The 24,924-nt window shown below is 38.1% G+C and overlaps 1 protein-coding gene across 1 annotated transcript; it reads right to left on the bottom strand.

Annotated features, from left to right (window-relative positions):
* Nucleotides 1–982: 982 nt before the first annotated feature.
* Nucleotides 983–24,627, bottom strand: LOC140238067 (angiotensin-converting enzyme-like). The gene is made up of 13 exons (XM_072317991.1): nucleotides 24,486–24,627; nucleotides 17,377–17,578; nucleotides 15,774–15,904; nucleotides 13,980–14,134; nucleotides 11,442–11,695; nucleotides 10,819–11,010; nucleotides 9,970–10,105; nucleotides 9,034–9,165; nucleotides 8,322–8,545; nucleotides 6,661–6,805; nucleotides 4,816–4,914; nucleotides 2,776–2,898; nucleotides 983–1,253 (listed from the first exon to the last, which is right to left on the bottom strand). The coding sequence occupies exons 2-13, from the start codon at nucleotides 17,564–17,566 to the stop codon at nucleotides 1,061–1,063; spliced, it is 1,974 nt and encodes a 657-aa protein (XP_072174092.1). The 5' UTR covers nucleotides 17,567–17,578; nucleotides 24,486–24,627; the 3' UTR covers nucleotides 983–1,060.
* Nucleotides 24,628–24,924: the final 297 nt, after the last annotated feature.

The following is a 24,924-nucleotide window of genomic DNA, read 5'->3' as shown; positions in this document are numbered from 1 at the left end:
TTTCATTTTTCCTGACGACAAGATATATTCAAGATATTTTCAGGATTTTTGAATGTCGGGGTCTAGACCGGACATACGTTTTTAATCTATAACAAATAAAAGTTACCTCTAAGTCCTATAAGCAATAATATTTCTATTGTTTGGATGACACGAAAATCAATTGATTTTGAGTACTATATGACCTTTGAATAATAATATAAGTCGGTTTAATTAGTTTGACTATCACCAAGAGAAACGGGAACAACACTAAAATCTAGCACGAAGTCTGTCTGGATTCGTTCCAGAATTATAATTAATATAATAAAGAATATGGTAGAACCTGACGAAATATTCAAACATTGTGGGCCTATAAATCATTCAAAAGGAACCTTGAAACCTTACTTTTGGGGATAACTTCAAACATACGGGATATTGCACCATTTTGTTTCTTCACTGCTAGTAAACAGTGACAACGGCTTTAGCGCGATTTTAAACGTTTTATGACATACAAATGCATGTTGATTTGTGTTGATTCATGATACCCTCAATATCACTTTTGCGGTGAAACGAATATTAGAAACATTCTATAATAGTTTTAAATAAATTTTCTTCTATATTTCTTCAGATTACTTGGATACGCCCACATAAAAGCACCTTCCAAACCATGATTCTGGTTGTGACCTCATCCGTCAATCATTGCTAAAGTACTAATATATGATTAACAAAAGACATTGGAATGCACCCTCCCCAAGACCGAGCATAACTTGCATGTTCCCTCGCCATGTCTTTTGTTAGCCAAATTAATATCACAGAAACATGCAAGTAATGCTGAGTCGATGGAAGGTGCATTCCAATGTCTTTTGTTAAACATATCAGTACTTTAGTAATGATTGACAGATGATGTGGACGTATCGAAGTTATCTGAAGAAAAATAGAAGAAAAATTATCTAAAAATATGTGGAATGTTTCTAGATATTTGTTTCACCGCAAAAGTGATGTTGAGGGTATCATGAATCGACACAAATCAACATGCATTTGTATGTCATAAAACCTTTAAATACGGGGCATCTTTAAAAGCTGTTTAATTGCCATCGCGCCTGAAGACTCGGAGTTCGTCGTCCCAGCCGATCAGGTGACCGTCGTTCTCCGTCTCCAGCCAATCCATGAGAAGACGGAAGTAGCTTTTGATGGCGCCCGTGTCCATGAACGCCTTCCCGGTCAACTTCTTCATCGCCTCAGGCCACGGTTTGCTCATACCCATCTCCAGCATCGATCTGATTTTGGCACAAACGTTTAGGGAGAAGTTCGGTGATAGAAGAGATCGTAAAATGGTGATAATTTATGGATCCTAATAAAAATATTGGCTGAGAGCAAATCCGACTTTTCAACGGGTGTTGGTATACTAATGACCAGCGCGAACATCGCCTGCTTTCAGCTGCAGTGCGTGTGTATTATGAATGCATTGCGATTGTGCGTGCGTGTGAAGAATTATGCAAAAATGGCTGCCGCTGGATTTAGATACCTAAACTTCCAACTGATACCTGAAAATGAAATTGCTGCTCTGCCAGTACAAAGAGTAGTAGCACGTTTGAATTCACCAAGTTTGAGACTTTCCTCGCCTGAAGCACAAAAAACACTCTCAAAACACACCTCGGCCTGTTCCAAGTTATCATCTGGTAGATATAACACCCTGTGTAATTTGCCTCATTTGTATTCAATACACTACACACAGTTTTGACAAGAATTATCAAAATTGAATTTTTGATTTTGTTATATTCTTTATTCACTTATTTTTCTATTTTCAACAAAACATATATACAAATATATATCAATATATCAATATATATATATATATATATATATATATATATATATATATATATATGATTCGCACTATCATCCCTGACGAAGGGGGAGGCCCCCGAAAATTCGGATTTTGCATTAAAAATCAAGGCAATTGGCATTTAATGCATTCCTCTATTGTGACATTATATGTATATATATATATATATATATATATATATATATATATGATCAGAAGTTGAATGCATAATTACATTACAATGCTCAATAAACGAATCCATAAGTTTGCAAAATATTCAAAGTGTACGGAAATGCTGAAAAGTAATGCATGCATGTATAGGGTGCATTACCCCCACTCCCCCCCTTCATCCCCCGCATCTCCCCCATACCGCTCTCTCTCCCTCTCTCTCTCCATATATATATATATATATATATATATATATATATATATATATATAAAGACGATGAAGACAAACAAGTTGACATAATGCATTAGATTCCAATTTCATTTATTTGTAAACAAATGAAGTTGGAATCTAATGCATTATGTCAACTTGTTTGTCTTCATCGTCTTCATGCTCTTATTCCAACACGCGGATAATAATACCATTATATATATATATATATATATATATATGTGCGTGTATATGTGCGTGTGTGTGTGCGTGTGTGTGTGTGCGTGTGTGTGTGTGTGTGTGTGTGTGTGTGTGCGTGTGTATTCCACTGTGTGTATATTTGTCTGCAGGCGTTTGTATGTGACACATCCCCAACGCATTGATACGCAATAAAACATGAGTGCTCGAGTGCAATGTGAGGTGTCTTTTAATGCGTTCATTCCTTAAATCATTCCCGTTGAACCCATTATAATCAAGAAGCAATGGAGAATTTAAAAAAAAAAAAAAAAAAAAAAACGTATACCTGCATGTACCTCATTATTCCCCGCAAGACACAGTAGTGTAATTAACTAATATCATAATTCGGCTGGCGACTTACTTGAATTTAGCTCCCGCCTCCTTCGAATTGTAGATATTGCAGAGGTGAAGAGGACCCTCAGTTCGAGCCGCAGCGCAAAGAGATTCTTGGAACTGGAACTGAATGAGAAAGCTCACGAAGTATCTGTCGGAAGAATTAAAGAGGCCAGTGAGATTTTCCATATCTAGTCCTTTCTCTCATTTACTCTGTATTTCATACAGCTCACAAGTCATACAGCCCATGAGCACTGTGGTATACAGTGCTGTCCTTCATTTGCTCATTGCTTTGGCAGGGCCCTCTGGTAGAGCAGTGGTAACGCTGAAGAGGCTACCCTGGGTAAATAAGACCATATTATTTTGTGTTGTGCTCTTAAATTTATTCACTTCTACGCATTCTAACATCTAACACCTTCTTAGTCCTACATCCGTTCGCGCATTTTTTAATAGTTGCCCACATTTTTTTTTTCTGCGTCTACAAGTATTCTATGATTAGAAGACACCATTATCTGTACATATACGTGGATTAACTAAGTTACTCTCAATTCAAATGCCGATGTAGCAGTGGGATCATTTTGGTAATATGGGCAAAACGACGGTAACAGCACAGCAAAGTGTGTGTGAGAATCTCCACTTAAAGGGATCGTATATTTTTTATATCGTTTATTTTTTTTTTTGGTGAGATAATGAGAAACCTCAGGTTTGTTAATTTACAGATCAGCAGTTGCGATCTTAACAAATTTTCATTTGTAGAGGGAGACAAACGGAAGAAACTCAAACCTGAGCCTTCACCCCTCTGAATAATATCTTTCTTTCAATGAGAAACCTCTTATGAAATATGAAAGAGCATGTAATTCAAAAAGGGATTCAATGTTTATTTGATGAAAATTGGTTTTGAAATGGCTGAGATATCCAAAATATAGCAATCCTAATAAAAGGCGCGGGACCCACCTGTTATTAGGATCGCCTTGTTTTACTTTGTTTTTGGAAGTCTCAGACATTCAAAAACCAATTTTCATCTTATTAAGTTTGAATTCCTCCTCTTGAAATGGTAGGCTCTGTATCATTTTATAAGTGGTTTCTTGGTATCTCACAAAAAGTTAAACGCCCAATCCTCATCTCCACCAATACTATACTTTCCCTTTAACAGTTGTTTAACATCTAATGGTCTTTGCTATGAGGCGTTTCAAGTTGACATCCATGAGCTCAGACAGGTGTTCACGTTTGACAAAACATTTGTGATTATCGTCGGTGACAATTCTGTTTTTCTTGCCTCCACCAGTATGACTTCATCTTCTCATCTGTGGTCGTGCTGTCCTTCAGTCATATCTTTTTCTTTTTTTTTTAATGGTAGACATTAATGGATTCTTTCTTGTCTCCTACTTTTCTCTTCTCTCGCACATTCTTGTCGGTTTTTGTCTTCTGTGTTCTTTTTTGTTGCTGTTTTTATGCCATGACTCTTTCCCACCGATTTCTCACAAGATGTTGCTCTTGTCAAAAGTCATTTCCGGCTGAAATTTCCTATCGTGTACTGAATTCATTCTTGCCTGCAATAAGACGGATTGGGAGAATAATACAGGACGGAGGGTTAAGGCCTTCTACGGCCACGACACGCATTTTGGCTCTTAAAAAAAAAAAGAAGAAGAAAGATGGGGAAGGGGGTTGGGATCAGAAAAATAATTCAAAACGATAGGGAGAGGATATTTTTACAACAGTTCCATTTTTGTGTGTTGTAATTCCACATCGTCTCTTTGAAATGGTGTAACTCTTGCTATAATTATCATGAAATAATCGCTTTTTGTCACTAAATATTTCTTACCGAGGCCGCGGAACGTTTTTAGGGAGATGGGGGTAAGGTGGCGTTGTGGGCCAAAGTTGATTTACAATGCTAAAGTAAGAGCATCGGTAATGTTTATAGCAAAAATGGGAGACAAATTACATCATCACCTTCATAGTAGCGAAGACACGTAAAATTGGAAATTCTGCAAGTTTCTTAAATTTGCCCAATTTCAATGACACGTTCTTGACTGACAGAGTGGGTGTTATGATATCATGTCTTTTTCACCTTATATAGGGCGTTCCCGATGGTACGTGGTACTTTGCTCCAGGATCGAAATCAGAGCTGCTTCTCTCCACTGGTGGTACAAGGCCTTGGTACTCCCTCCTGAAGGGCGGGGGAGAAAAAAGTTCGATATTTACATTTGCATTGTATATAATATATATATACTCAACAAAAAAAGTAAGTTCCTCCCTAGCATTTTTTGACATATCTAAAAAAGTATTTTACGGATTTTCATAATTCAAACGGAAATGGATAGGGAATTCTATTACTCACAACATGAGTGGCAAATCATTGCCAATAGATATCATTATTGGTGTGAAAAAAAATGCATTTTATGTAAAAATGCATGGAAAAAAAGTTGCACTTTCGTGATTTGCAGTGACCTTTACACAAATAATCAATCACTCATGATTCTGAACATTTAAGCATGGTTTATTGCATATTTTTTCTATCTCTTTCTTTTCATGAGCATACAGTGAAGTATTTAACAATTGATACGTCCACCATCCGCTTCAATGACCAGCCGGCATCTCTTCCTCATACTGTTAACTAAAGTTTGTACTTGGCGCTGCTCAATGTTGGCCCATGCTCTCTGCAAGATGCCCTGAAATTCTTGCAGTGAAGTGTTTGGATCTTTCGAGCTCTTGCTCGCTTTCCGCTTAATGATATCCCAAAGTTTCTCTACTGAATTGCAGTCAGGTGATCTTGCAGGCTACTCCATACGTTCGATGCCATTTCCCTCAACAAACTGATCTACAACTTGAGCGCATGATGCAAAATGGCCATAGGCACATTAATATGATCAACCCAGATTGGAATTAAAAACCACATGGCTTCGACCAACATCTTCATATTGAAAAGGCCTATTGTTTAAAAAGTATGCATAACATCTGTTTAATAGGGAAGCACATTGTACCTGAAGAAATTCCTGAGAATTGCATAACAATTTAAAAAGGTAATTTGCTTCTTGCATAGGAAATGTACACAATATGCTTCATAAGGCCTGAAGTGCAACTTTTTTCCATGCATTTTGACATAAAATGCACTTTTTAACACCAATAATGATATCTGGTGGCATTGATATGCCATTCATGTTATGAGTAATAAAATTCCCTATCCATTCCCGTTTGAATTATGAAAATCCGTAAAATACTTTTTGAGATATATCCAAAAATGTCAGGGGGGGGGGGGAACTTACTTTTTTGTTGAGTGTATATACATACATATATATATATATATATATATATATATATATGTGTGTGTGTGTGTGTGTGTATTTATATATATGTATATATATATATATATATGTATATAATCTATATATATATATGTATATATATATATATATATATATGTATATAATCTATATATATATATGTATATATATATATATATATATATATATATATATATATATATATATATATATCAGGGCTCCACACTAACTTTTATTTTTGGTAGCCCAAAGGCAAACATCCGTCCTTTTTTGGTGGCCCGATCAGGCCACCAAAGTCTTCATTTCTGAAATTTTGGTGGCCCGATGTGCGTTTTCGGGCCACCGGGCCACCGTTAGTGTCGAGCCCTGTTATATATATATATATATATATATATATATATATATATATATATATATATATATAAATACACAACACACACGCACAGATATGCGAAAATGTTCAAACATACATTTTTGTTTCATGTTAGCTCTTTCTTTCTTTTTCGCTCTGAAATTTATTGTTTCGTTTTTCTTTCTATTTTTTTTTGTGGGGGGGGGGGGTGCTGCCATTTTTGGAAGATGGAAACCCGCTTTCTTTCTTTCTCCGTTGGACAGTGAGTGTCCCTGCTCACCTTAGCTGCCACCATCGCTGGTTGTACTGTGCTGGTGTGATCCGGCCGCGGAATACCTCCCACCTCCATTTGTCTATCAGCAAGCCGAACGGGAGGAAGGCGATCTTGTTTAGCGCCACCTGCATCAAGTAGTTGATCTCTTGTGCTAAAATACAAAACAAGAATATCAGCAAAAATTTCACTTTTGAGATTTTGTGCTTTCTAGAACTTTCTACAAAAAATGACAAGAAAAATTCAAAACATTTGATATGTGTTTTACAACTTTATTAAATCCTCAAAGTGAAAACTGTATGGTGAATTTCAGTACATTATATCTTAACCCTAACTTACCTGGGGGGCATAATGCCCCCCCCCCCCCTCGACTAATTCCGACCGCGCCGCTCGCTGACTTTTTACTTTCAAGTCTCGCGCAACTTTTGGGACCAAATTTGTCGCGCCCGGGCATACCGTTCCGAAGCCACGCCCCTTCAAAAAATTTTCGTCAACCCCAAAATTGCTCAAAAACGTGATTTTGTGTACAAAGTCAATACAAATTGTGTTTTTTCAATTAATTCATATAAAGATTCATTTTTAAAATTTTGATGGCTGAAATCAATTTATTTTAGTATAATTATGCTTCAAAAAATGTGTATGACAAATTCTGCTGAAAAAAACAACAAAAACAAAAGTTCGAAAAAACAGAGAAATACATAAAAAATTGAGAAAACAATAAAAAACATAAGAAATTAATTTTGATACTGAATCTTTTTTAATGCATAGATGTTTGGAATGTCACTAGGAATATTAACACCAAAAATCAGCATTCCATAAGCTTTTATAAGCCAATTACAGACGAAAATTAGGTTTTTTGCATATATTTGAATAATTAATTAATTAAAAATAGAAAATGCAATTTTTTTTGAAAATCTAACTCAACAGTCTTGTAGATTATATCCGGCTTTATGTTCACGCAAAATTTTGCGGCGATCGCGCGATCAACGGCCGAGATCTAAAGGGGGGGGGGCCATAATGGCCCCCAGGAATTCAAGCTCGCTAAATAGCCCAGGTAAGTTAGGGTTAAGAGATTTAAAACATTTTGAATTTTATTCGGTGCTAGGTTTGTCACATGATCTCAGTGGTCTAATTTGCACTTTCGAAAGAGACAAAGAAAAACTGTAATTGTGTATCAAGTCTACTCTTTTTTTTTTCTTATCTTCTTCATTTTCTTCACCAATATTCAGTATCAGTCACGAAGGAAATACGTGAAAATAATGGTCTTTATGATTTCAATAACCCGTGAGCTGCGGACCTTCTTCATAATAGGGAGCTTTAGATTTTCGTGACGAGGACGTTCAGAGGAAAAAACATGTTCTGAGCATGTGAACAATCACTTATCGTCTGAGTTTTCACTACGCGTTCTGGGCCATTTTTGCGTCCGCTCAATCCACGACGCAGAGAGCTACCAGATGCACCGATCATATGGGGGCGCCATTTTATTTTTTATAGGTTGCGTCCTCACGTAATCTAAAGCTATTTTTCAACACGACGCAGGGAGAGAGGAGCAAGGCCAACGCAGTCGTCGTCTCAAACGTCCTTGTCGTAAAGCCAAAGCTCCCTAGTACAAATCTACTCGCAGACGGACCAAGGAGGTACTCGCAGAGTACCTCCTTGAACGAACTTACCTCGGTCAATTTCCTTGCTCTCGAGGAGTTCGATGGTATGGAGGTAATCTGGTGTTACCACCGAGAGAGCTATGGTGTCCCCCACAGCCTCATGGAAGCCCGGATTTGCCCCGCCCCTTAGTATCATCGGTTGTTTGCTGTATTGGAGGTAATACTCGCAGTGTCCCATCTCGTGATGTACTGTATTGAGGTCTTCCATGTTGACCTCCGTACACATCTTGATTCTTTACAAAGAGAAAAGGAAAGCGATTCTAATTAAAGACAATATAACCACACGAAAGAAAGCAACAATAATAACATCAAATTAATGATTTCTTGCGTATTGAGTTGTTTTCATTGCAACTGATTCCCTTCATCGACGTAAATAAACACCGATTATTCAGTATCCAGTAGTAGTTATGATGAAAAAAGAAAAATCACGGGCATACATACTCGGGTTGGACTCTAACCAATGATTCATGACTGGCTTCGATGAAGGGCAATTTGTCGATCAGATTCAACAATATCAGTTTAGGAGGAATGAAGCGAGACAAAAGTTAATAAACAAGCAAAGACTAAGACATTGATATCATCGTTGTGTGCGATAGTCAACAGACGCTAGCTCATCAATAACAGTAAATGTATGATATATATTTTTATAATTTATGAGTTTTTTGTTTCTTCTGAAAAAAAGTATAAAAAAAAAAGCGGGAAAGGAAATTTTTCATTTTACCTTACGTCTCTGTTTTTTGCAAAGTCGTGGGCTGATCCATGGCAGACTACCTCCCTGTCTGTAGGCTTCTCCAGCATGGACCGAGTCCAAAACGTGTCAGGCATTGGGTCCAGGCCTAGCGAGGTGAAGAACCTGTCCATCCGGAACAGATAACCATATCATTTTCATCACGCACCTTGAACACTCTAAAAAATGGATTTGGCGTGATATAAATCATTTGTTATTATTATCATTATCGTCATCATCATAATCATTATCATTATTATGTCACTTATGAAAATATCGCGCCAATTCTTCGTGCCCGTGGCCAAAGCAACAAAAGAATATCAATTTCCCTTTCTGATAATTAGTGTGGCTTTCTTTATCCAAGGTAGCATCTTCAGCGTTGCCACTGCTCTACTCAAGCTAGGGCCCTGTCATTTTCATAACCGTAGCATTGCCCGGGACCTATTTTAACCCCTGGGTAGAGAGGGAAATAGGTGGTGAAAACATGTTCAAGGACGTCGACACTTGAGGGAATTCGAACTCGAGAATTCCGATTGCAAGTCAAGAGTATTATCTACTGTGCCACAGTGGCCCCACATGTCCGTCTATAGAACGCTACATTAAAACTACTAGACCTGTCCACCTAAATTTCTTTTAAAAGTGATTGCTGTCATTGTAATAAACGCTTGTGCTAATAATGATGATAATATTGTCTTTCACTTTACTAAACGTCGCAGAGAGATTTAGTTGCAAACTTGATGTATGACTGAAGTCCAACTCTGGGAAGATTGCAATAAATGTATGTAAAGAGCAGTATAAATTCGTGTGTACAGAAGGCAATACACGGTTGCTGCACAAGAAGGGACGGTAAATAATGTTATTAATCAACCTTTCTCATGATCGGCCCGTATAGGTCATACTTCGATTTGTTTGTTGTCCACGTGACCTTACCTGTTGGCCACCTGGAACATCGTCTGCACGGTCCATTTTTGTTGCTTCATGGTGGCTGTGACGTCGATAGTACCCTTACCTGGGTACGGCTCTACGATGTCATAGATGTTGTTCCACTGCTGGGCCCACATATTTCCTGTCGGCATGTTGGATAAGAACGGGTGTCTTAGTTAAAGAGCGCAAAGAAAAAGTACTCTCAAGGTCATTGTCTTTGTGCGAAGAAATGAAGTCAAATAAACATTACTGCTTGCAGGAACCGAGTATATACCATTGGTTATCAGGTGGTATGAAAATATGGAAAATATTCCATGTCAGGAAGGTATTTCAAGTGATTTTTTTTACGAGTTCCCTGTGATCTAATGGCTTGTGAATGGTCATGATGAAGTACCAGCGAGAGAAATCATGATGATGATATTGTACTAATAATGTCAGTTATGATAATTATCATTGTTATCATTACGGTCATTTCTGTTAGGATTACAATAATTTCATGAATTACAGTTTCATATTTCTAATTGTTGCATAGTGTAGAAACGGAATTGAGTCACGGTATCACAATAACCGCATTGATGAATGTATGTTGGAGACAACGCTATGAGGAGAGAATACCCCACAAGGATAAGATTTTTTTTTTTTTTTTTATTCCCATTATGGAAAAGGACAATTGGAGAATTGCTGGAAAACGACATCACAGGGAAAAGAAAAAAAATGAACAAGGACAGTGTTGACAGTCACATGGAATAGTACATGTTGATAATTATATTGTAATCATTATTATTAAGTCAAAATGGCTTTAAAGCTAAGCAAGTCAATGTAAACATATCAAGTCAACTCGTAAGGTTTCCTTGCCTAGTAAATGCGCAGGGATAGGCTCGGTTGGGTCGACTTTATCCACACCGTACTGTTGAGATAGTTTGCGTCTGACATAGGCGTGCAGCTGGAGATACATGGGTTTAATGTCCCGCCACAGTGCGTCAACCTTCGTCTCAAACTCTGGATCCTCGTAGAGTTCCAGGAGAACGTCAGTGTAGGAATCGTAACCTGTCAAGAACCAATGACTATGAGTTGGTAAAAATTGCATTTGAATACGACATCCTGATTAGAAGCTGGTCATGCGGTATCACAGTTATCTCTGTAATACCGTTACCACTTTCGTGATTTTGTGTTTTTATCTAATAGATGTATTATTCTAAATCATCTTGGTGATTTGGTTTCAAACATTTTTCCGTTTTATATCCTTTTTCAATCAAGAATTGTATTAATGTAACTGTAAACTTTGAAAAGGGGAAATGAGAATATTGCGTCTTCATGAAATCTCCCCTTATACCCCATTGTAGTTGAACGTTCTTAGCAACAATTCAAGTGGATGATTTGAAATAAAAATGAAGTAAATGGGAATACCTCAATGCACTGACATATCAAGAACTGTAAGGCAGTACTGTAAGGCGGTACTTTAAATAGGTGGATCATACCTCCATTCTTTGCCGCCTCGTTTTTGAGCCCCACGTACACGGGGTACAGGCGACCAATCTTCGGCCCCACAGCGTCCCGCCATCCCTTCCAGGCCTCGAGCAATTTGTTGTAATCCCGACTTCGCGCCATCACGTCCTCCAGCTCCGGCTCCAGGGACAGGCAGCCGTCTGTCTTTCCCGCGCCTTGTGATGGCGGGCACACCTTCCCCACGCTGTATATTGTCTGCATCTTATTGGAGGTCTTTTGCAAAAGTCTGTGTGGTAAAACCCCAGTAATAAGCCATTGTATTACATCGTACTGTCAAACCTGGAGTACACATTGTGAAAACAAATAAAACTTGATCACTGTCCACGCCCACTGATTTGCCACCCCTCCCCCGCGCAATGTTCATGCCCGTCCAATCTACCACAATCTATTTTCATATATCTCAAATGAAAATAACTAAAGAAAAAGTAACAACTAGAAAGTGACAAAAGAAATACAAATTAATACTCTCATTTAACATAAATGAAAACTGACAAAATGGTCAGTACACAGTCGTGTTGAGGTGATAAGGAATGTGAAGAAATACCAGTATGATTAGGCCTACGTAAATGCAGAAGACTCGAATCGATGACTTGCATCAAGAAAATATGCACTCTTCTTCCAAACACCCTAGTACACAGAGGTGTCCTTGCTAGTTTACACACATGAACACACACACTCACACACACACACACACACACACGCACACGTAGTAAAATGCAAATACATGTAATCTTAAAAGTTGAAGGAAGCAGTGTGACTAGAAGAAGAAGAAAGAAGAAGAAGAAGAAGAAGAGGATGTGGAGGAAGAAGAAGAAAGAGAACAAAGTCAGCTTGTTTAATTTCAGGTCCTACGAAAGACTAGGTCTTGCGAGATTAAAGACTTTGACTTTGTGAATAAGGTGGGACATTAACATGGGAACGGGTTGCCTTTGAATGTTCTACAGAAAAATGACGCTATAAATGTTTTTCATCATCATCATCATCATCATCATCATCATCATCATCATCATCATCATCATCATCTTCATCATCATCATCATCATCATCATCATCATCATCATCATCATCATCATCAGATCGGACAGGCTAAAATGACCTCAATATGATACTACTGTGACTAATGAAGTTGGGGAATAACAATTAGCAATGATAATGATAATGATAATGATAATGAATAACATTTATATAGCGCTTAATTCTGATGTTTCTAAGCGCATTGATCCGGAAAAAAAGAAAGAAAAGAAGTATGACATTAAAATAAAATATAACATTATGTAAATATACGTATTATGATATAACATGCGGCAGCAAAACAACATAATTAAAGTTGAGTAAACAGATAAGTTTTCAATGATGACTTGAACTTATCAACGTTATCAGCATTACGAATATGGAGAGGAAGTTTATTCCAGAGAGACGGGGAAATAACAGAAAAAGCCCTATCACCATAGCGGGTGCAGGTGCGGGGACCATGTGATAGTTGGAGAGTGGAGGAAGAACGAAGAGAACGGGTTGAAGTGGAGGAGCGGAAAGAAATTAAGTCTTTGAGATAAGATGGAGCAAGATTATTACATATCTTGTAAACGATAAGGAGAATTTTGAAGGTGATACGTTGATGTATGGGGAGCCAGTGGAGGGATTGGAGAACAGGAGTAATGTGGTCAGATCTTGAACAACCAAACTATAGCAAATGTAGATAACAGTGATCACTGAGTAATAATAAGTACATTTATTGATGACTATGTCACTGATAATAGTACTGATGATAGTACATGTAGTTATAATCACAGTAAAGATAAAAATTATGATATCGACAATCCTAACTGGTAAAAGTTTCAATTCGGCCCTCCAGAGACTCAGCCATTATATCATAAACCCAACACAGCAAGAACACAGGGAGCAGGAAAAGAGTACATTAAACTTATCCACTAAATTGCACTAGACAGAGTTTTTTTTTTTCTTTAAAGAAGAATTTCATTATATTCGAAAAGTAGGGACAATGTTACTTGTGATTGTGTAAAATGATTTCTTTTTATATTATTGTGTTATTGAGGAACACTGTGTACCATTGTTTTCAATTCGTCAATCAGCAACAGAGCTAATGATAATAGCGATGATGATTATACTATCATATTGACTATCAGCATTTGTAAAGTCAGACGAGAAATTAAACCTATTATGAAACTAAACGAAGCCCATCAACATTTGAAAATAATTAGTATTATAAGTCTAAAGGCCATTGTTGTTAAATGATTGTTCGAAGATAAGTGATTAGAGGCTCTTTAAGAAATCAAATAATGAATAACATTAAAACCTCGAGAATTTGCCCACAAAAGAACGCTGTAGTGTTATATTGAACATTCACAGTAGTCATATTTGAGAAAGTGAAATATAATACTATGGATACAGGTAGAAAGAAAGAAAATATGAAACAACATAAACAGATAAAGGACACAAAACATCTACATGGTTCTACTGGCCAACAAAACGGTATGAATCTAGAGATGTACCTCCTCTTGTCGGGATCTCTTAGCTCGCCACCTCGTAGAGCAAATTTTAGCATCCTCTTTTGTTCGTAGGTGAGATCATCTTTGACTATCCGCTTGGCTTCATCTTTCATCTCGAGTCCATAGTTACCCGATATCATCGAAACGTTTGATAAAAACTGAAAGGAAAGATGCAATGGAGAAGAAAATTACTGTAAAACATGATGTATTCGCGGCATGAATTTTTCGCAAATTGGAGCCGACGACCTTTTTTTTGCGGCATGGAATTTTCGCGAATTGCCACTGGCATTCAATGCATATAGTGTAGACAAGAACTTTCGCGTGCATTTTAATTTCGCGAATCTTGGCGCTCGCGAAATTAAAATGCACGCGAAAATTCCTCGTTTTACAGTAATTCACAAACAGTGTTTATTTTTTACATTTACGGAACTTATATGCATTTTATTGAAAGGCAAAGAATCATATTCCTTAACTTTGCATACGTAACATCATATTATGCTTTATTAACCTGTGATTCACTCCGCACGTTATCTTTATCACGCTATTAGCACTTAAAGTCTCTAAGATTTTTTTACCTACTTTTTAGGGGGGATGCATCGTATATAGAAATACACGTTGCGTCTTCCGAGTAGCGATTTGATCTCGATTTGCATGAGCAGAAGCCTGGAATATGGCACACACTTCCTCTCCACACGGCTATGATATTATGTCAGTCGTAATTTGTTATCTTGCACAGGATTCCATCAAATTATGAAACATTTATTCATGACGTGGATTACACCCACCTTGAACTAGGCGTGCCCCATCTCTTACCCGCACCTTACTGCCCATGTCTTGGGCTTTACGAGGAAAAAAACGCGGCACACTATATCCCTTGATTCTCATATTCATCTTCGAAAAGCATTGTATACCGCCATTGCGCAAGTACACTACTCCATTTTTGTAATACCTGTCAAAGATGAATGCTCTACAAATTGTATGTGGATGTTCATGCACCACTGATAAAGTAGGCATGAAAGGTAAATCGTTATTTCCGAGTTGACTTTAAAGTCCACCGTTGTATTACTAGACACCTCGGGTGTGGTAATGATAGTTGTGGGCCTTGCTGTGAATTACAGTTTCTGGTAAAATGACACGAAAAGCAAAGATGAGTGTATTTCATGCTCATTTAGGTTAAGTTTAATATCATTGGGACATTTTCCACGAAAAGCATACATGAATTAACGGTACATGTATTTTTAATAAAAGTGTACGTGACGAATCCAAAGTATGATAATCACGTTAATCTTAAAGGTATCAGAACAAATCCTTTGAAATCAGAGCAGTCGATAATACACTAATTTCCAGTTTGACAGAGAAAAGAAACGAAAATCAGGAGTCTCTTATTTGATAGAAAGGTGACTGTTATAATCATTGGAGCATAAGTATGCCAAACACATTTAGTTTCATCACGATTCAAATGCTTCTGTTATCGCGTGTAGATATGAATATGTCTCTTAATCTTCACACGGATTTTCATTTGTACCTGTTATGAACGTCATGAACGTAGGCCTACGTATTGATAACGTATATTTACATTTGGTAAACTATACTGTCTTGTGAATGTGTGTGTTAGACTATCAATGTTCTTACATAATATATCTTTGCAGAGTCCCTTGCTGCACTCATAAAAAAGAAGAGAAGATGAAACTCACGAGCACACACGCACACACACACACCCAAAAAGCAAAACAAAACAACACAATACCCATACACACAGACAAATTGGGGGAGGATTACCACAGTGATGCAACTGACCTCAGTGTTATATTTCGTAATGTTTGTAAGATAATTCCATGACGATAAGGATGCAAAGTGTGATGTCTCCGCCATCGTGAAATTTAAGGCATCTAGCCAGTCGCTTATGACTGCCTTGTCCTCCACGATCCCTGAAATGGCAAACAGAATGAAGTGATCTTGAAGAAAGATAAACAAGCACATTACTGAAGGAGAATCAAGCCTCGATAAGAGTCCATCAGAACTCGCGAAGCAAGTGTCGATACCTTTTTGATCTCACCGCCTTTTGGTTCTACTTCCAAACATTCATAATTAAAGTACGAGTTTCACCGCGGCAATCAAGCATCATTAGATCTTGTGATAAAACACGAACAACGTGAAAAGGAATCGTATCTGTGAGTTTTTGTCGTCAAGACCAAAAATATTTCTATTTTGTCTCCTTTCCCATTTTATCATAATCATATATGAAGAACTTGCTTCCAAAATGCGCTAAATCCATTGAAAAATTGTGGATTTAGCGCATTTTGGAAGCAAGCTCTTCATATCTTCATGTATAATGTAAATAGTTCGCTTATGTCTTTGTTGCTTTATTAAAATCATGCATTTCTGAGAGGTTATCAATGTAGATATGTTTTTCTGGTACAATACATGCGATCACGCTGAAGCAGATTGGCTATTTCAGGCCAGAAAGTAAAAATATATTCTTCCTTCCAAATAAACACTAATTAACATAAGTAATCATATTAATCCAAAAGAGTCATATCACTACTTACTCTCACAAGTATATTTTATACACTTAGAAAGATGCTAAATCATTAACACTTTTCTTTCCCTATACATTTGGTTAACCGTTGTACATAAACTTTTGTGGAGGACCAGGAAGAATTTGCAGAGCGCTCATTCGATTGGGATATTGCCCAAATGCTTCTGACCAGTGCATGTGCGCGCCTGTAAGATGGCTGCGACTGGCTGGAATGCTCCCCAGTGAGTTGAGTATGAGCACTGTCAGTGCTGGTTGGAAATAATGTATCCGGTGACCGGGGTAATAACAGCCTTATTAACTTAACAAGTGTGAACTGCATAACGATATATAAAAACTATATTGCTATTATCATTATTATTACTATTACTACTACGACTACTACTACTACTACTACTACTACTACTACTACTACTACTACTACTACTACTACTACTATTGCTACCTTGGCAAAAGGAAGCAAGTGACAAAAGTGACATTTCTCGTAAAAGAGCAAAATGTGTCTGTCATTTACACTGACGTCAATGGACTATCACGATGTCTTATCTAACATATCTCTTAGTAGGATGAGTGTTTCTGCGTGAAATTTGGCCTGGAAGAAGACCTCATTATGTAAATTATGAAAACATCAATAACTAAAATTCGGATGGTATGTCACTTGCTTCCTTTTGCCAGAGTATGGTAGTATTATTATTATGAATTTACTCGGGCTAAGCACATTGCAAATCTACCAAATGGGATGTCTGATGTCGTGTTTATTATGTTAACAGGATGTAAGGAGCAAAGAAGGAAGGACAACCTGCAAACAACATACCATGGGAAACCTTCGGGATGGGGACATAAACGTTGGAGTCTCATACTTACCTTCAATATTATAGAGTAGACACGAGAATGAATAGGAATCCTCGCATGCCATTCGTCCTAAAAGTCCCCTCGAACCGTCGACAACGCGCTGTAATTGACTGATGTCGAGTTGCAGGTAGCAGGTGACGTGAACGCTGAGAAGAGTGAGGAACAGTGCGCCTCCAATCGACCACCCTGTGGACAGCTTCATCTTGACGGGAAGCTATGTAGAACAGAGGGGACATAGATACAAACTAAGTCAATGGAGTAGAATGATTCGCATGTTCAAGCAAAATGCGATGATAATTAGATAAAGAATCACAGATTTTTTTATTTAAGTAACATTTCACGAAACACTGAGGAAATCATGTATTGTACGCAAATGAGCACGTCGAGATATTGTGACGGAATCGTAATCATAAATCACAAGTTATTATGTGGGTAACATCAAAATGATTGTTGACATTTCAACTTTGAAAATACGAGATGGACATGCTTCCTATACGAGCACATCTGCGAAGAAATCAACAGTTGATGGGTGAGTCATGTTAAAAACTCTTCTTCAACAAACATGTTACGCTGCATGAATCGTAGGTATGGAAGACCAAAGTAAAGTGGGCAAGGCTACGGGGCCTTAAAAGGAAGATCCTGAATTCGAATCCAACTCGGTGCCATCATATATATATATATATAATAGCAAAGTCCGTCTTTGCCCAGGTGTAAAAATGGGTACCTCGCAATGTTGCATGGCAGAATAAAAATGTCAGAGCCCTGTTTAGATGTACATGCGATTTGGAGGTTAGATATAAAAAGTACAATTATCATCTTTGGTACTACTACTTCTACTACTACTACTACTACTACGACGACGACGATGACGATGACGACGACGGCGACGACTACTGATACCACGATTAAATATCTTAATTCTTCTTGTTGTTGTTGTTGTATCGTGATTTTAGTTACCATTATTGCTATCATTACCATCATTACGAGGTAACAACGCTCGCTGTTATGAATAATTGAATACGACCTTCACTCTGCTCAAGCTATTAAAAAATCACAGGCAACTACGTAACTGGGCGTTTCTGTGATGTAACAAGGCCATTGCAATGAAATAGATTATTGAACAAATAAACTATTAAATCATTATACTTGTTATTCACCAAAATGTTGGCTTCCTAGATGCTGAAAATGTGAAGAGGGAACTTGTTATTCCTGATGATAGACACTCTTGTTCCCTTTTGTCTCGAAAACATTTGGCTAATTTTGGGACCATGACTGGCCTCGCTTGGGTGTGGTATTTGTAGAGGATATTTATCTCTATGATTCGGATATATGTGAGCGTATAATATTTTATGTACATGAACGCTTAGATGAACGGCGGGCAGACGCGATTACAAAACATCTTGAAACACATATCAATCATTTCAATGATGCCAGAATATCGGCGGTTCCGTGACAGCGAACAGCTTAGCTTTGACGTAAAAGACTTCCATTTGAAATAAATTGATTAGTAAAGAGAACGGACGATCAAGCTGTGCATCAATGCGCAACGAGATATGAAATACATAATAGATCGCCCATTAAAATGAAAAAGCAAAATCACTTCCTCTCAATTCTATTTGCTTCGTTCCATGAATCACGGAATCAAAGAGGTGGAGGACATGTACCAGCTGGGTCCATCGCACAATCGATTAGCGCCCAATGTTAATAACCTGTCCTTCTCATGGTCTCAGGAAGATCTCTCATCCTTATCTAAAAAGCATCTCCAATGACTCAGCTTCATCTAACCGCGGGGCCAGGATAACTCCGACTTCAAACACTCAGTGTTAACATGTACATTTTAATGACTTCTGAGACTAATCCATTCACTTTTGGTAAAAACTATCTCTCACCTTTACACGTGGTTCAGTTCAAGTGAGTTCAGTTCTCTCTCACTTGCGTTGCTGTGACACGAATGAGATCACGCCAGCCTTGGCTATCAACTACTCAGTGGGATTCTGCCGAGCCACTCCATCCTCACTACCTTTGAACCAAGATGCTATTAGTCTCATTCCCCTCCTCTGACAATCTACTTATCCCCACATCAATGTCTTTGCGAAATAGTTTAGACTCATGACAGTGAGTCCAAGGAGTCCCTGCTTCAACTGCTCTACAGCGCACCACTTGCCCAGAGCTAAATAATCAAGCGCAGACTCAGTTTTAGCTCTTCGTAGTTGTTTTCTCAGTAAGATTTTGAAGAGCATCAAATCGACTGCACGTAAGTGCATCACTAAGTACGAGACTGGCAATCTTTCCGTACAGAAATGTTTCTAAAAATCATTTCACCATACTTTCAGGGTCAATAATTGAACATTATTGTATTTGCATTCACCTTGCTTGCCTGTACATGAGGCGAGCCGTTCTGCATACAGCAGCACAAGGGGATTTCAAACAGTCACGTACATACGCACGAATAGTATCCATTCTGTTACAACAAAACCTGCCTTCATACTTGTCAAAAGAGACATCCATCATTGTGCGCAAGCCACCAGCTTTTCTTTACCGGGATCCTGTCTGATAGAGACATATATCGTGCAAAATTACACAAACCCTCCCACCCGTAAAAGTAACCCATCTTACAACCATCTGTAGTGTAATATGTTCAATCCGTTACGTAGTCCTATCATAGTCGTATATATCTGTTGAAGGGAGAACAGTTTTTCGTGCAAAGCATTCAAAAGTGGAACGCTAACAACGTATAAAAGGCGCCAGTCATTATTTTATTGAATGTCATACACAATGCATCTACCAAAGACTGTAAACCGTTGGTTCTGTCCCTTTTCCTTGTTTGCCCTGCTCACACGTCAGTGATTCTGCATATTTTTGGTTGTTGGAGTTTTTACACTTTGTAGCTGTTCTCCTATATGATATCACCCTATAGAAAATTATACGACCTATCTGAACTTCTTATTCTGTGACTTTCATCTGTCTCTTTCTTTTAAAGCTTTGCTGAGCTGAAATGATTGTTGTTGTTTTTTGTGTGTTCCGTCTTCTAGATCTATGGCAAACATATATCGTCACATATACTTTCTCTTGTTTATGTGTTCTTTACTTATGTTTTTTCACTCTGCTGAAATATAAGCAAACATAAAACAACAACAACAAATCCAACTAAAAACTTGCGACAACACATCCTTTTCTTGTGTAAACTATACGAACATGAAGCGATTCAAAATCACCGATCAAAAATGGTGACTCTTTGAACTAGAACCTTTTAATAGTGGAGGGAGGGTTTATTTTGCAATTGAACCAAAACTCTGTGTACTAACTTCCTATGTAATCAAGAGGGCCAAATTTGACTTTGGCCAAAGTCTAAAAGGAGCGTGGTAGATGACAAGAGCTATGAAACACGCAGTTTTTTTGTTCTTACTGTGTGTGTCTTTATTAATTTTCATGTAGCGTGAGGAAGGGAAAGTAATAGCGATATTGTGTTCGTTGTATTAGCACGACGGCTTTGGTCACACTTACAGACAGCTTGTCAGTGAGTAGCCTAATCACGTTATCATGTAATAATGCGACCGGCCAGTGTCGGATCGAAGGCAATATCACGGTCCCTACGGGTGACCGACAAAGAATATTGCCATCATAATAATATTGCTTACTTGGTAAGTGGGTGGGGCGGGTGGGATCTGCTTTAATAGATAGCTGTCCTCTTCTTTGTACGCGCTGAGCATGCACTTCTTTCTCCGTAGCGGTTGGTGTAGGCTGGATGGTGGTGGTGGTGGTAGTCGTGGTGGTAAAATGGAGGCGGGTATGGGGTACAAAAGACACTTTGGTGCTTTCGGAATTTAATGTTGATTTCCCGTTGTTGTCATGATTATATAGCAACTTAGATGCACCAGATTTGAGGGACAAGTCTTTATTAGCCTCTCTTATACTGAAGGACTGTGTCCACACAATGCTCACTGCTCCACTGCATTGCTTCTGGCTAATAACAGATAAGAAACTCAACCAGATGATCGGAGGTCATTCTCTGTCATACTTTCGATGCGTGTTATTGAATGTATTCGTGCTGTAGGCCTACGCACTGTTCTTCATGTACTAGAAATGAAATTAATTCTTGCCCTTGGTATGCCTTATGGTTACATTTAGAGATATCAAGGGGTCAAAATAATGACTATTAAGACGCTTGAATAAACGATCTCTCTTTGAGGATCACAAGCATCCATGCCTTGCCTTTTCACGCAGATAGCTTTCAGTTTGAGCCAAATGTCGTACTGGACAGGTAACAATCTTTATGGTGTATCTTATTTTCCTGAATCGCGCACTGGCATATCCAGGCCAAGCCCAGAAAATAACAATGGGATTATGTCTTACTGTTGGTGAGAGAGCCCTCGCTACAGGCTACAACTTGGAGGAACACCCACATTTTCTTCATTTTTTTTTTTACACTGCTTAACAACTCTCTCATCAGCAGCGACGATTGTTTTCACCAAAGAGCAATTTTAAGTAAATGACACAGAAATTCTGTGCAGTTGGGCGAACATTACCAATGCATAACGCGACATATGTATTACAAAGAGTCGGCTTGATCACATCACTATATATAGCGTCACTTGCGAGGTACTGCTTAATCGTTTAAAGTACGAATATACTTGTTTCACATTTCGTTTTATAGGAAAACCTTCTACAAGATTGATACTGCATGACAATGATTCAGGAATTTACGCTAAAGTTAATCTGCAAAGACAGAAAAAAAGTTGATTGGTTCTCCCAAATGCTAGACAGAACATTACTGTTTGGTCACCATGTGAGCCCCAGACACATACGCCAGAGTCATAAGATGTGGCTGTCTTTTTTTAGAAGTTGATTGATTGATTGATTAATTAATTAATTAATTAATTGAGTAAGTGATTTTATTCAATAGATATTTGCAAGCAAGCTTACAACATATTAATCAATTAATTACGTCTCCGTGATTAACGAAAGTTAACTTCACCTATCCCGGACTGCCTCCGAGATATCTAAATTTAAATCTTTCGCTGCAGTTCTTCTGTCAAAACGTGCAAAGTAGGCCCTACTCTCGCTGTGATTTCTCTTCAGAATAACGCAATAAAAAGAGTCACAGAAAAGAAGATAACCTACCACAAATTTATCCGAAGTTGATAGGCATGGTTTACAAATGATCTCATTTGAATATTCCAACAATCAAAGCAAACATTAGACAAAAAGACACTACTTTGAGGTGCCACGTTAAAGACAAACCAACGCCCTCCCACCTATCCCCTCCCACATCTCTTTACTCTCTCGATCCACCACTGCCGGACAATATTTTAATCAGAGAAGCATAACACTACGCGTCGTGACAAGAAGAAACAGGCTTCCAAATGAGAAATTTGTAGGAAATGATCGCATTTTGTGCAGCCATGAGTACGTAAAGAGAGTAAAGACCGTCAAGCGGTTGAAGATTTTGGCTGTCAACACCTGCTCATTTGTTTTAGTAAAGCCTGCACACCCACAGACACAGTCACAAAACTGAAATTCCACTATTCGCAACAACGATCCGAGTAAAGTGCTGCTATAATAAGGCAAACGCCTCGTGCATTGTAGTATATACGTACAGTTTATACCAATGTAGAGCGGGTGAATTAATTTACAGACAGCTCCTTTACGAATGACAGACACAATCCCACTACAATGAAAAAAAAAATGCAGTGAGGGTGACATACTGCGTCATTATTGCTTCTCATCTCTAGTAATGATACACGATTTTGGCTTAAAGGACAACTCCGGCTGATTTTCAGACTTTTACATTTGAGCTACTATAATATTGGTTATACTGGGTACAAAGTTTCATAATTTGTAGTGATTGGGACGAAGAATAAAAAATGTTTTTAAAATGTATTACAAATCACAGTGAACAAGGATGGTGACATAGCAGTTTCACCACTTAATACAATGCATTAGTGGGGGTTCAAGAAAGCAGAACAAAATAAGAAAACACGCACATATTCTATACAGGTGACCTTGTTAAGCAAGATTAAAAGTGTAATGGAATTGCATTGCTACATTTCTATAATATGTCAACCTCCTATTCATGCATTCTCGTGGTGAGTCCCCACTCATGCATTCTTATGGTGAAACTACTACCTTGTTCAGTGTAATTTGTTTTGGGTGTTCATAGTATTGGTTTCTCTGCTCAAGGTCCATAATTAATTCCACAAATCTTAACATGGAGCTGTCGATTTATGTACTACATGATGTTATAAGTTATAAGTTATAAGTTATAAAAATCGCCGGAACTTCCCCCATGTACCCTTTAAAGCACTGGGAAAGAAAATGGCGCGTAGTGATTAGCATGATGTATGGAATAGCTTTATTTCGTTTGTTGCAATCGTTGCTTTGATTGATTTCGTTTGTCCCGCCTACCGCCATGATCGCGATGACTCTACAGACAGAATTGCTGGTGGAGTTAAGAAGACTAATGGACAACCATGGTTTGAACCAAAATAACGGGTTCTGCGCTCGTCATGCGTGTTGTGCCATTAATTCACTAATCACTTTTGTCGTTTTGAACGTGATTCTCTCGAGGAACTTAAGTAAAACGTGCTGTCAATTTATGGACTGAAATTATGACGGTAATATTACATCCGGATCCCTCTCGTTTATCATTCTCTCTGAATTCGCATTTATTTGGTCCTTCTTCTAATTCTCTTATTACAATAATGATAATAATATCATAATAATTATATAGTTATGTCAAAACCCACCATTTAGCATTACCACCACCACCACCACCAACAGCAACAACAACAACAACAACAGTAGCAGCAACAGCAGCGGCAGTAGCATCCAAATAAATCTTCAGCAATTAAACAAACGAACAAACAAACAAACAAACAAACAAACAAATAAATAAACAAACCATAGACTAACAAGCACGTTTATGCCACAACATTATGTCACAACCTAAACAAACTGTACAATCAGTCACCGCCAAACGAGGCTCTACGAACGAGAATAACGTTAGACGGTGGCTACCTTGTATACCAAAAAATTACACTCAGCGATGTCACTGTAAACGCCTGTAGATACTTACGGAAGCCAGTTTTGGAAATCCGTTGTCTAATGTCAGTTTTGCCTACCTGAAAACTACGACGTCATAACACATTTAAGCAGCATTTGCAGGGGTCCGCTCAAGGCAGGAAGGTTCTAGGTAAACTCTATATAGGTAAGTTGACCCATAGGAAACACAGGCTTTGGATTGGTGTGGCACTGCTAAACAGGCCCACCTTGGACACTTGTCTGACGCCTCATTCCACTCCGTATACACTACAGCCGGGTGGTGGTCATTTCACCCCTTTTCCACGTGATTAGGTGCGGGATGTGTACAATTTAACGAGTGCTCAGTGAGCTGTGTGAAGTCAGCTGATTTGAGTCAGTTTGCGGCTCTAGAGATCTACGTCCTGTTATAATCAAACACTACTTGTATATGAGATCTCTGTTTCAATTGCGTTCAGGGAAGATCTAACAATGATGTCGGGGATTTGATGCTCTATCAGAGCGAGAATGGGGTTATAAATT

Source organism: Diadema setosum, chromosome 14 (genome assembly GCF_964275005.1).
Source record: "Diadema setosum chromosome 14, eeDiaSeto1, whole genome shotgun sequence".
NCBI classification, from domain to species: Eukaryota; Metazoa; Echinodermata; class Echinoidea; order Diadematoida; family Diadematidae; genus Diadema; species Diadema setosum.
The sequence above is the reverse complement of the archived record's forward strand: the minus strand, read 5'-3'. Positions and strand labels throughout refer to the sequence as shown.